The 12,779-nt window shown below is 44.4% G+C and overlaps 1 protein-coding gene across 2 annotated transcripts in view; it reads left to right on the plus strand.

Moving 5' to 3' along the window:
* Nucleotides 1–12,779, plus strand: part of LOC129703182 (chloride channel protein 2-like) — a 496,183-nt gene that overhangs the window by 285,402 nt on the left and 198,002 nt on the right. For both annotated transcript variants that reach the window (XM_055645357.1, XM_055645358.1), the window contains exon 12: nucleotides 7,255–7,410. In XM_055645357.1, coding sequence (XP_055501332.1) covers nucleotides 7,255–7,410 — 156 coding nt within the window. The remainder of the gene's footprint in view (nucleotides 1–7,254; nucleotides 7,411–12,779) is intronic.

Raw genomic sequence — 12,779 nt, forward strand, 5'->3', positions numbered from 1 at the left:
TCTCCTGCATTCAGAGTTCCCAACGTAGACTCCTTTACATCAGCGAGACTCAGTGATCATTTTGCTGAACACTTGCGCTCGTTCTGCCAAGGCCTGCTGGATCGCCCAGTTGCTAACCATTTTAACTCCCCTTCCCATTCCCATACTGACTTTTCTGTCCTGGGCCTCCATCATTGCCAGGGTGAGGCAACACAAAGTGTTGAAGAAGGGCTGGAGGGTCTGAAGAAGGGTTTGGGCCCGAAGCGTTGCCTATTTCCTTCGCTCCATAGATGTGGCCGCACCTGCTGAGTTTCTCCAGCATTTTTGTCTACCTGAGGCAACACAAAAACTGGAGGAATAGCGCCTCACTTGGGTAGCTTGTGGTATGAACTTGTGATTCTCAAATATCCGGCAACCACTGACAAACAACTCTTTATTTCTTCTACTTCATCCTTTCTTTCCTTCCCCACTCCCCGCCATCCCTGTGCCCCACCTGGGCTTTCACCCATGTCCCCCCTTCCTCCTCCCCCTTATTCCTAGAATTCCTATATTCCTATCCATAGGACCTATATTCCTTCCCATTACCATCACGATTTGTACCTCTTCTATCCTCATCGCACACCTTTTCTCTTTTCATCTCTGCGCTTTATCCAACCACCTGCTTAACAGAGCCCCAATGAGACCACACCTGGAGTATTGTGTGCAGTTTTGGTCCCCTAATTTGAGAAAGGACATTCTTGCTTTTGCGGATGTGCAGCGTAGGTTTACAAGGTTAATTCCCGGGGTGGCGGGACTGTCATATGCTGAGAGAATAGAAACATAGAAAGTAGGTGCGAGAGCAGACCACCAGGTCCATCGAGCCCGCACCGCCATTCGCTCATGGCTGAACACTAAACAGACACACTTACCCACAAACAGTAGACACAAGACACAGAACACAAGACACTACCCTCCCCTTTATACCGCTATCACCCCTCTCCACCCCAAGAACCTCGTGATCTCCTGGGGGAGGCAAAAAACCGGATAAAAACCCAGGTCCAATTCGGGAAAAAAATCCGGGAAATTCCTCTCCGACCCCAATCTAGGCGATCGACACTTGTCCAGGAGATCACTCAGGTCTTACTATACTAACCATACCTAGGTCCATATCCCTGCCCTCTCCCCGTAGCCCCTTATCCCCTTGGCAGCTAAAAAACCATCTATTTTAGTCTTAAATATATTTAAAGTTTCTGCTTCCACTGCTCCCTGGGGCAGTGAATTCCATAAATTAACCACCCTCTGGGTGAAGAAGTTCTTCCTCATCTCAGTTTTAAACGAGCCCCCCCTTATTCTGCAACTATGTCCCCTAGTTCTAGTTTCCCCGATCATTGGGAACATCCTCGGTGCATCCACCCGATCAAGGCCCCTCACGATCTTATATGTTTCAATGAGATCGCCTCTCATTCTTCTAAACTCCAAAGAGTAGAGTTCCAGCCTACTTAACCTTTCCTCATATGTCAATCCCCTCATTGCAGGAATTAATCTTGTAAACCTTCGCTGCACTGCCTCCAGGGCTAGTACATCCTTTCTTAAGTATGGACCCCAGAACTGTACACAGTATTCCAAATGTGGTCTCACTAATACTGTGTACAGCTGCAGCAAGACCTCCGTGTTTTTATACTCAATCCCCCTAGCAATAAAGGCCAAAACTCCATTGGCCTTCCTGATTGCTTGCAGCACCTGCATACTAACTTTCAGTGATTCATGTACTAATACCCCTAGATCCCTTTGCGTTGCATTACAACGCAGCTCCTCCTCATTTAGAAAATAACTTGCCCTATCATTTTTTTTCCCAAAGTGAATGACTTCACATTTATTAGTATTAAATTTCATCTGCCAAGTTGTTGCCCACTCACCTAGCTTATCTATATCCTTTTGCAGACTCTTCCTATCCTCCTCATCCCCTATTTTTCCTCCCATTTTTGTATCGTCCGCAAATTTTGATATATTACACTTGGTTCCCTCCTCCAAATCATTTATATAAATTGTGAACAACTGGGGTCCCAGCACCGACCCTTGCGGAACCCCGCTAGTTACCGGTTGCCATCCCGAGTATGAACCATTTATCCCCACTCTCTGCTTCCTATTTGTTAGCCAATCCTCTACCCATGCTAATATATTACCCCCAATCCCATAATTTTTTATTTTTAGCAATAGTCTCTTATGTGGCACCTTGTCAAAAGCCTTTTGGAAGTCCAAGTATACCACATCCACCGGTTCCCCTTTATCCACCCGGGTTGTTACTTCCTCAAAGAATTCGAGCAGGTTCGTTAAACAGGACTTCCCCTTCACAAAACCATGCTGGTTCTGTCCGATGAAGTCATGTTTATCCAAGTGCCCCGTTAGTGTTTCTTTAATAATTGTCTCTAACATTTTACCCACCACCGATGTTAGACTAACCGGTCTATAGTTACCCGCCTTCTGTTTACTTCCTTTTTTAAATATAGGTGTTACATTGGCCATTTTCCAATCCACTGGGACCGTTCCTGCCTCCAGGGAGTTTTGGAAAATTATCACCAATGCAGCCACAATCCCCACTATCTCCCTCAAGACCCTTGGATGTAATCCATCAGGCCCAGGGGATTTATCCTCCTTCAGTCTCATTAATTTCCCTAATACCACCTCCTTGGTGATCTTAATAGTATTTAGCTCCGATTTCCTACCGCCCCCTTTTATCCAGCGTTTGAATATTTTTTTGTGTCTTCTATGGTGAAGACTGATACAAAATACTCGTTTAATGCCTTTGCCATTTCCATGTTCCCCACCAACAACTCTCCAGTCTCACCCTCCAAAGGACCAACGTTCACCTTAGCCACCCTTTTTCTTTTTATATAGCTATAAAAACTCTTACTATTAGTTTTTATGTTGTTCGCTAAATTCCTTTCATAGTCTATTTTCCCCGTCTTAATTAATCTCTTAGTTTATTTTTTGCTGACCTTTAAATGCTTCCCAATCCTCTACCCTCCCACTATCTCTGGCTACCTTATATGCCCTGCAGAATGGAGCAGCTGGGCTTGTACACTCTGGAGTTTAGAAGGATGAGAGGCGATCTCATTGAAACATATAAGATTGTTAAGGGCTTGGACACGCTAGAGGCAGGAAAAATGTTCCCGATGTTGGGGGAGTCCAGAATCAGGGGCCACAGTTTAAGAATAAGGAGTGAGCCATTTAGAATGGAGACGAGGAAACACTTTTTCTCACAGAGAGTGGTAAGTCTGTGGAATTCTCTGCCACAGAGGGCGGTGGAGGCAGGTTTTCTGGATGCTTTCACGAAAGAACTAGATAGGGCTCTTAAAATAGCAGAGTTAGGGGATATGGGGAGCAGGCAGGAAAGGGGTACTGATTGGGGATGATCAGCCATGATCACATCGAAGGACCTAATGGTCTACTCCTGCACCTATTGTCTATTGTCTAATCAATAACCCCCCACTGGTATCTACCTATCATTCACCAGGCTTTGTACTGCCCCTCCTTTCTTCCAGTTTTCTCTTCCCCCTCTCCTACCCCCCCCCCCCCCCCCCCCCCCCCCCCCCAATCAGTCCACAGAAGGGTGCCGATGCAAAGCATATCTTATCCACGTTCTCCAGAGATGCTTCCTGACCTGCTGAGTTACTCCAGTGCTTTGTGTCTCTTTGACTGATTTTGTTTGTAGGTTTTGGAAGCAAAGGCACTGTGTTTTTACATTACAGAGGAAATGAATCAATGACCTTCCTTCCTGCGGGCTTTGACATTTATATACATGAACCACATACCACTGGATAAAATGAAAAATTTCCTTAGGACTTTAATCTTTCACTACAATAAATGCAGGACATGTGAGAGGGATAGTTGGCAGCCTGCTCTTCAATTATTTACCCGTTGACTCATCACTGCAATGCCCATTCCTGCAATCCCTTCACATATTGCCTTGGGCATAATTTCAATCAATTCTATAAGACCACGTTCTTTCATGATGGCTATCATTTTAAAAGTCACTAATAAATGCCTATTTGCTACAAATTGGAGCAGCTGGCTACAATCTGGTTATTATACTGGTTTATAATTAAGCATTGTCTCAAAGAGATTTCAAAGCAATGAGTTGAGAATGCCCAACATCATCTACCTAATTGGTTCCTATGTCAGAATTACATTGTTCATGCTGATTAGTCTGCCAGAAAGACTAAAATATTAATCAGTGAAAGAAGAATTCCATTCTGCTATATTAAAAAAAAAATCTAATTATTCAGAGTGCAAAGTGCAAATTGAGACAATTTGTCTTGCAGAATTGCAACATAATGCCCCTGTCCCACTTAGGAAACCTGAACGGAAACCTCTGGAGACTTTGTGCCCCACCCAAGGTTTCCGTGCGGTTCCCGGGCGTTGCAGGTGGTTGCCGGAGGTTGCAGGTAGTGGAAGCAGGTAGGGAGACTGACAAAAACCTCCGGGAACCTCCGGGATTGTCTTTGAAATCCTCTTGCGTTTGTTAAATGGTTAAAGTAGTACAAGCTAATGATAAGTTTTATATCAACGGAAATTGGGAACAGAGAAGACAGTATTTGCACACACAGGTCTGTGCATGAAGAATTTGATATTGATGGGAGACACAGAATGCTGGAGTAACTCAACGGGACAGGCAGCATCTCTGGAGAGAAGGAATGGGTGTGGACCGCCCACTATCCTGACAGCAGTCTGAAGAAGGGTCTCGACCCAAAACATCGCCCATTACTTCTCTCCAGAGACGCCGTCTGTCCCGCTGAGTTACTCCAGCATTCTGAGTCTACCTTCGATTTAAACCAACATCTACAGTTCTTTCCCACACAAAGAATTTGATATTTCTGGTTTAAGAGCTATGATTTTATTTTGCTAATTATTTTTGGTGTATGCATGAATAAACTGCATACAACATATATTTAGAAATATTTCTTCATTATTTTACGGTGTTGCAGTTTTCAGTGGGGGTAAGAAGTTTGGGGAATTTCTCTTCTGCACAGTGGGACAGTTAATACAAGGGAGCAGAATTAGTTATTCAACCCATCGAATTGCATCTCATAGAATTATGAGCAGTGTGCATTTGGTCAAAGCATTGACTTTGCCTTCTTTAACTCTCAGTCAGTGGATATTTTTAAGGCAGAGATAGATACATTGTTGATTAGTACGGGTGTCAGGGGTTAAGGGGAGAAGGCAGGAGAATGGGGTTAAGAGGGAGTGATAGATCAGCCATGATTGAATGGCGGAATAGACTTGATGGGCCGAATGGTGTAATTCTCCTCCTATCACTTATGAACCTTCTCAATTTGTTCTTTCTACAGATATTATTTTATGGAAATATACGCACCAAGGGATGTGTTACATCATATGCTTTAACATCACATTCTTGAAACTGAGTTTATGCTTTTAATGATTGATTGTTTAATTTGCAATCACCCACACAAGTCTTTCTTCAGTAATTTTGTTCTTACCCAGGTTCATATGTATTTCGTCAATTTTGAATCTTGGCTGCAAAGGCCTTGTCCAGTTTGTTACAATCCATCTCTTTGGGCATTTCCACACAAAACTACTGCCAATCTTCTCGATTGTACAACTAGTTATAAGCTTAAGATCGACACAAAAAGCTGGAGTAACTCAGCGGGGCAGGCAGCATCTCTGGAGAGAAGGAATAACTAATGTTTCGGGTCGAAACCCTACTTCAGACTTAGTCCTGTAATTCGAAAGGCCATCCAATTCCATTCCATGGTGGCGCAGCGGTAGAATGAGGGAGGATCTGATTGAAATGTACAGAATAGTGAAAGGCCCCGATAGAGTGAATGTGGAGAGGATGTTTCCACTAGTGGGAGAGTCTAGGACTAGAGGTCACAGCCTCAGAATTAAAAGAACGTTCCTTTAGGAAGGACATGAGGAGGAATATCTTTGGTCAGAGGGTGGTAAATCTGTGGACTTATTTGCCACAGAAGGCTGTGAGGCCAAGTCAGTGGATATATTTAAGACAGAGATCGATAGATTCTTGATTAGTGCAGGTGTCAGAGGTTATGGGGAGCAGGCAGGAGAATGGGGTTAGGAGAGAGGGAAAGAGAGATCAGCAATGAATGACAGAGTAGACTTGATGGGCCGAATGGCCTAATTCTGCTCCCATCACTTATGATCTGATGATCTCATGCAAAATAAATATTTTTGTAGTTCAAAAAGATAAATAAGCTGTAAATTTGATGTCGTTTGTGATGCCTCTCTTTTGGTAGAAGTAACTAACAGGCAGATTTAGTGAAGGTACACAAAAATGCTGGAGAAACTCAGCGGGAGCGGCAGCATCTATGGAGCGAAGGAAATAGGCAACGTTTCGGGCCGAAAACCTTTCTTCAGACTGATAGGGGGGGGGGGGGGGGGGGGGGGGGGGGGGGGGGGGGGGGGCGAGGAAGAAGAAAGGAAAAAGGAGGAGGAGCTGCCCGAGGATGCAGACTTCCCAAGCGGAATATGAGGTGCTGCTCCTCCAATTTCCTCCATTACATCAACGACTGCTTTGGTGCCACCTCCTGCACCCACACACAACTGACTGACTTCATCATCTTCACCACTAACTTCCATCCGGCACTCAAATACACCTGGGCCATTTCCGACTCTTCCCTACCATTCCTTGACCTCACTATCTCCATCGCAGGTGATAGACTTCTGACCGACATCCACTATAAACACACTGGAAATTGGAGGAACAGCACCTCATATTCCACTTGGGGAGTCTGCATCCTGGTGGCATGAACATTGAATTCTCACAATTCTGTTAGCCCTTGCTGTCTCCTCCCCTTCCTAGCTCTCCCTCAGCCCTCGGGCTTCTCCTCCTCCTTTTTCCTTTCATTTCCCCACCCCATCAGTCTGAAGAAGGGTTTCGGCCCGAAACGTTGCCTATTTCCTTCGCTCCATAGATGCTGCTGCACCCGCTGAGTTTCTCCAGCATTTTTGTGTACCTTCGATTTTCCAGCATCTGCCGTTCCTTCTTAAAGATTTAGTGAAGTGTTACAAATAGTAGAATAATTGCATTTTTTCAGTTTTATTAGGTTGTTATGTTTCAAATCTATACTACTGTGTTAAATTTAACCAAGGTTTGGCTGTCGGTGAATTGGGGCTGCAGTTCACTCTCAGAGCTAGTTCATCTGTTCATCAGTGACCTGGTGTCTTGAGCAGATTCTTTCTTGACCTCGTCATTTGTTTGTCCTGCGTATGTACATTATTTTAATTATGTTCATCGTGCTCATTATGTTTATCTCCCAGCTCACCCAAAAGGAAACGTTGGTGACCCTGTTTGACAACAGGACGTGGGCAAAGCAAGGCGTCGCAGAGGAATTTGACTACATTGGAATTTCGGAGGCCTGGAAAAATCCTCGAACAAATGTCTTTGTGACACTAGTGATATTCATCCTGATGAAGGTAGGTTAAGGATAAATTAGTGCTCTCAGTAAATGCGAAGAGCAGTAACATGGCATTTAGGTTTAAGTGAAAGAACAATGGCCATCCTTCAGCTTTTATTTGAGTATTGCTACTGTAAAGCACACAGCAGCTTATTGCTCTCCGTCCTTCACTGAGCTTTCGCTGGGGAATCAAACCCTTCTCCGACTTCAATTGAAAACAAAATTCCAGTGTTTCAATTATCTCCCCAAGTCTCTTTCAAAACGACAGACCTCGGTTAGAAATTAAAAAGAGCTGCTGCCTTTCAGTGTCATTGTTACACGAGAACTCTGTGTTGTTTTGTAATTAGTCAAGTGTCAAGGGAGTCAAGAGTGTTTTAGTGTCATATGTTGCAGACTGAACAATGAAATCCTTAACAGCAGCAGCACCACAGAATATGTAAACATAGTACATTGTAAATAGTATAATAAACCAATCAAATTTCAATCGCACACACATAATTAGTAAGTAAGTTTAAGTTTATTGGCCAAGTATTCACATACAAGGAATTTGCCTTGGTGCTCTGCTCACAATTTACAACATGACCATACAGTGACAGTTACGAATGACTCTGAAAATACTAAACATTAATAATAATAAAACATTAAAGATAAAACACCACTGATCAAGCATGTGAACCAACAAAATACTAGATCATAGGGAGGCTATAGATGTTTGGCTGTTGAGTAGAGCAATAGATCGGGTAGATGCACAAAGTCTGACTCCACAACGTTCATGTCCATTTATGACAACCTTGTGTAAATGTACCATTGAAGACTGTTGGCATCAAAACTGTCCCTTTACCCAAATACGCAGGCCCACACGTGGTTCATTAGACCCAGCAGGCAGCCGCAGAGAGGGACCAGGCAGGGCACCACCAAGAAAGGAAATGTGTGACCTGCTTGGATAACATGAAAGATTCTCACTGTACCTTGGTACATGTAACAACAATAAACCTAACCCACATCCTCTGGTTGTAACAGAGCAGCCTAGTTCTACTGCAGGTTATCTTCCGTAATGCTGGGTCAATTTTTCCCTCTTCATTAGCAGCATCAGAGTAGCTAGATATTTCTTATTGCCCAGCATTCGGAGCAAACCCACGCAGTCACGGGGGAGGGACGCACAAATTCTGTACAGACAGCCCCCATGGTGGGGATTGAACCCGGATCTCTGGCGCTGAAAGCGTTGTAAGGCAGCGACTCTACCGCTGCACCACCGTGCTGCCCACTTGTAGATGAGTCAAATTTCTTCAAGTGGAACAATGTGGAGACCAACCCCTCTGATAGGGGCAGCAGCGGTAGAGTTGCTGCCTGACAGTGCCAGAGACCGGTTCGATCCTGACTACGGGTGCTGTCTGTACGGAGTTTGCACGTTTTCCCTGTGATCGGCGTGGGTTTTCTCCGGGATCTCCATTTTCCTCAATGCTGCAAAGATGTACAGGTTTGGAGGTTAATTGGCTTGGTAAAAATTGTAATCTGTCCCTAGTGTGTATAGGATAGTGTTAGCGTGCGGGGATTGCTGGTCGGTGGGCCGATGGGCCGAAGGGCCTGTTTCCGTTCTGTACTGTATCTCCAAACTGACAAATCCATTTAATGCCCATACAACTAATACATACAAATACTAACAAATAGATTGAGTGGTGGATCTCTGCAACTCTCTGCCACAGAAGGTAGTTGAGGTCAGTTCATTGGCTATATTTAAGAGGGAGTTAGATGTGGCCCTTGTGGCTAAAGGGATCAGGGGGTATGGAGAGAAGGCAGGTACGGGATACTGAGTTGTATGATCAGCCATGATCATATTGAATGGGGGTGCAGGCTCGAAGGGCTGAATGGCCTACTCCTGCACCTATTTTCTATGTTTGTATGTTTCTATTTAATCGTAAGTTTGCAGTGACTTTGACTGTACATGCATTGTCATCAGTACTGCCATCAATCCCAAGGCCCTGGCATTAAACTTCGAACTTCTCTCTTCAGCTACTTACCCCTTACACACACCATGTAACCTGCTCTCTGACATGTGTAGGAAGGAAATGCAGATAGACACAAAATGCTGGAGTAACTCAGCGGGATATGCAGCATCTCTGGAGAGAAGGAATGGGTGACGTTTCGGGTCGAGACCCTTCTTTAGACTGAGAGTTAGGGGAAAAAGAAACACGAGATGTAGACGGTGATATTGAGAGATACAGAAGTCCATATCACGGCCAATATCTCACCTTCCCCTTTCCCCTGACTCAGTCTGAAGAAGGGCCTTGATCCAAAATGTCACCTATTCCACTTCTCCAGAGAAGCTGTCTGAGCCGTTGAGTTACTCCAGCATTTTGTGTCCATATCTTCTGCTCTCTGACATTATGCTTTTCTTACCTCAGACAGAGTTGTATCACACCAACCGTGTTGCTGCATCCATAATGCACCCGCCACCCACCCTTGTCACTGCCATCTGTAAATAACACAAGCTGGTGTTAACTGGTGCCTTCCTCTCTAGACATTGACCAGCTGCAAACGCATGTAGATGGTGAACAGCATGGATAATGCTGGCTGCGCACAGCATCGTGCAAATTATTAGCAATTGCAACTAACAGGCAGGTGCTGGTTAATCATTGATCTCACACCCATGTCATTCTAATAGATTATCAAATTATCTCACTGGGTGTCAGATTCTGAAAGCAGAAATCCACGCAAAGATACTCTCTGTATCAAAGTGACTCTGGACAGCAATTGAAATGTAATTTTTGGTTATATTGTGCTCACTTGTGTCTTCATTGCAGAGTATGTTAACTCTCATTTGTATAAGGAATGACCAAATGCTGATTTGCTTCAGTGAAACTGGTCCACAATTTCACTGCGTTCAACAAAATTGCTTTAACACAGCATTTCTCTTTTTGTTTTGTAATGAGAAATGCTGTACTAAAGCAAAAAAAATTGCTGTAGCCGAGATTATTAAGCAGAATTAATCATCCCTGGTAGCACGGTGGCACAGCGGTAGAGTTTTGCCTTACAGCGCCAGAGACCCGGGTTCGATCCTGACTACAGGTGCTGTCTGTACGGAGTTTGTGCATTCTCCCTGTGACCGTGTGGGTTTTCTCCGAGATCTTCGGTTTCCTCCCACACTCCAAAGACGTACAGATTTGTTGGTTAATTGACTTGATGTAAACGTAAATTGTCCCTAGTGTGTGTAGGGAAGGGTTAATGTGTGGGGATCGCTGGTTGGTGCGTACTTGGTGGGCCGAAGGGCCTGTTTCCATGCTGTATCTCTAAACTAAACTAAACTCAATTCAGATAGGTCTCAAACTACTGACAACCTCCACAAAACATTCCATGAGATTTGTGTCTATCTTTGGTTTAAACCAGCATCTGCAGTTCCTTCCTATACACTTTTAGTGATGGATAATAAATAAATGCATAAAATTACCTCAGAGGTTTAACTGGTGTTGCTTACTGAAGGGAAAGTTTGTCTTTCTTCAGAAAGGGGAGAAAACCTCCATGGGGGTATAATTTTATTTCTGTTTTAAATGGCTGTGTAAGTCTATTTACTTGTCAGCCTTGATTTGGTTCTGGTTCGGCTTTGTGTAGTTTAGAGTGGTTGAGGGTATAAATGTCCTCCTTAAAATGAAACTAATTATACAAACCCTAGCCTACTGCTGATTCCAACTGACGTCAGTCACAGCAGGCTTATAAGTGCCTGATTATTGCAGCCCTGGTATTAATACTCTGTCAGTTTGCGGAACTTCTGTGCAGCCGGGTGGGCCAGTTATGCTTGTGATTAGACAAAGCTTGGAGCACGGTTTTATGACCAATAAATGAAGGCCGCTTAGCGCATGCAGTTATAAAGGACCCTTAACAAGAGGTGAGGTGCTGAGACTAATCGTGTGGAAGCACCATGGAGTTGCTGAAAAACAATGCATTTGTAAACTAAAGGTGGCTGGAATTTAGCAGGAGTTGTTGGTCTGAAAGAACGCAATGCAGAGAAAATTGCTCTTATAAGATGTTACTGAGTGACCATGTTGCCACCTCTGCTTTCATTAGGGGTTTCAAGGCCAGTTTATTGTCACATATACCAATTAAGGTAACAGTGAAATACAGTTATAGGGGCATGATTCTAGAAATGATACTATTAGTTTCAGTATTTTGCTTCCACAGTAGACACAAGGTGTGACATTTATATGGCATCTTTAATTCGAAAAACATTTCTGTACCTCCCCAGAAATGTAAGTTAAGGTGGACACTATGGAGGAAATTTAGGAATGATTGGAAAGAAAGGTTTCAAATAGCTGCAGCATTTTCAATGGGGTTTCAATGAACAGGTTTAGACCAGAGGTTTTGGGAAACATGCTTGGTGACTGGAAGAGCAACAAGCAGGAGCAAAGCGCGGGGGGGGGGGGGAGGGGAGGGGGGGGGGGGGGGGGGGGGGAGGGGATAGGGGGGGGGAGGGGGGGGGGGGGGGGTGGAAGGGGGGGGGATGGAATGCTAAATACACAGATCTCAGAAATGTATGATGCTACAGAAATCCCCTGGGCCTGATCAGATATTTAGTTTAGTTCAGTTTAGAGATACAGTGCAGAAACCTTCGGCCCAACGAATCTACGCCGACCAGCGATCCCCGCACATCAACACTATCCTACACACACTAGGGTCAAATCTACATTTATACCAAGCCAATTAACCTACAAACTTTTACATCTTTGGAGTGTGGGAGGAAACCAAAGATCTTGGAGAAAGCCTGCTCAGGTCACGGGGAGAACGTACAAACAGCACCCGTCGTCAGGATTGAACCCGGGTTTCTGGCACTGTGAGGCAGCAGCTCTACCGCTGCACCACTGTGCCGGCCATTAGATATATCTAAGGACATTGTGGGAAGCTAGAGAAGAAATCGCAGGAGTCCTGGCTGAGGGAGATGAATCATCGTTATACTGGGACAAAGTGCTGGAGGACTGGAGGGTTGCTAATGTTAGCTCTTAGGGCTATCCGAATCCAGGGATATGGGGAGAAAGCAGGAACAGGGGACTGATCATGGATGATCAGGCATGATCATATTGTATGGCGGTGCTGGCTCGAGGGGTCAAATGGCCTACTCCTGCACCCATTTTCTATGTTTCTCTCCTTAAGAAGAGCTGCAAAGAAGACCCTGTGGTTTACATAGCAGCAAGCCTAGCATCTGTGCCAGAACCATTGCTGGAGTGCATTCTGCAATACGATACACATGCATTTGGACTGATTGGACTTTATTGAGGATAGTCTGCATAGGTTTTGTGCGTGGGAGGTCATTTCTCACATATTTGTTTGAGTTTTTGATTAAATCACCAAGAAGGTTGATGAGAGCAAGACTGTGTATGGACCAGCAAGGCCTTTGATTAG

This window comes from Leucoraja erinacea, chromosome 14, assembly GCF_028641065.1.
Source record: "Leucoraja erinacea ecotype New England chromosome 14, Leri_hhj_1, whole genome shotgun sequence".
In the NCBI taxonomy this organism is placed as follows: domain Eukaryota; kingdom Metazoa; phylum Chordata; class Chondrichthyes; order Rajiformes; family Rajidae; genus Leucoraja; species Leucoraja erinaceus.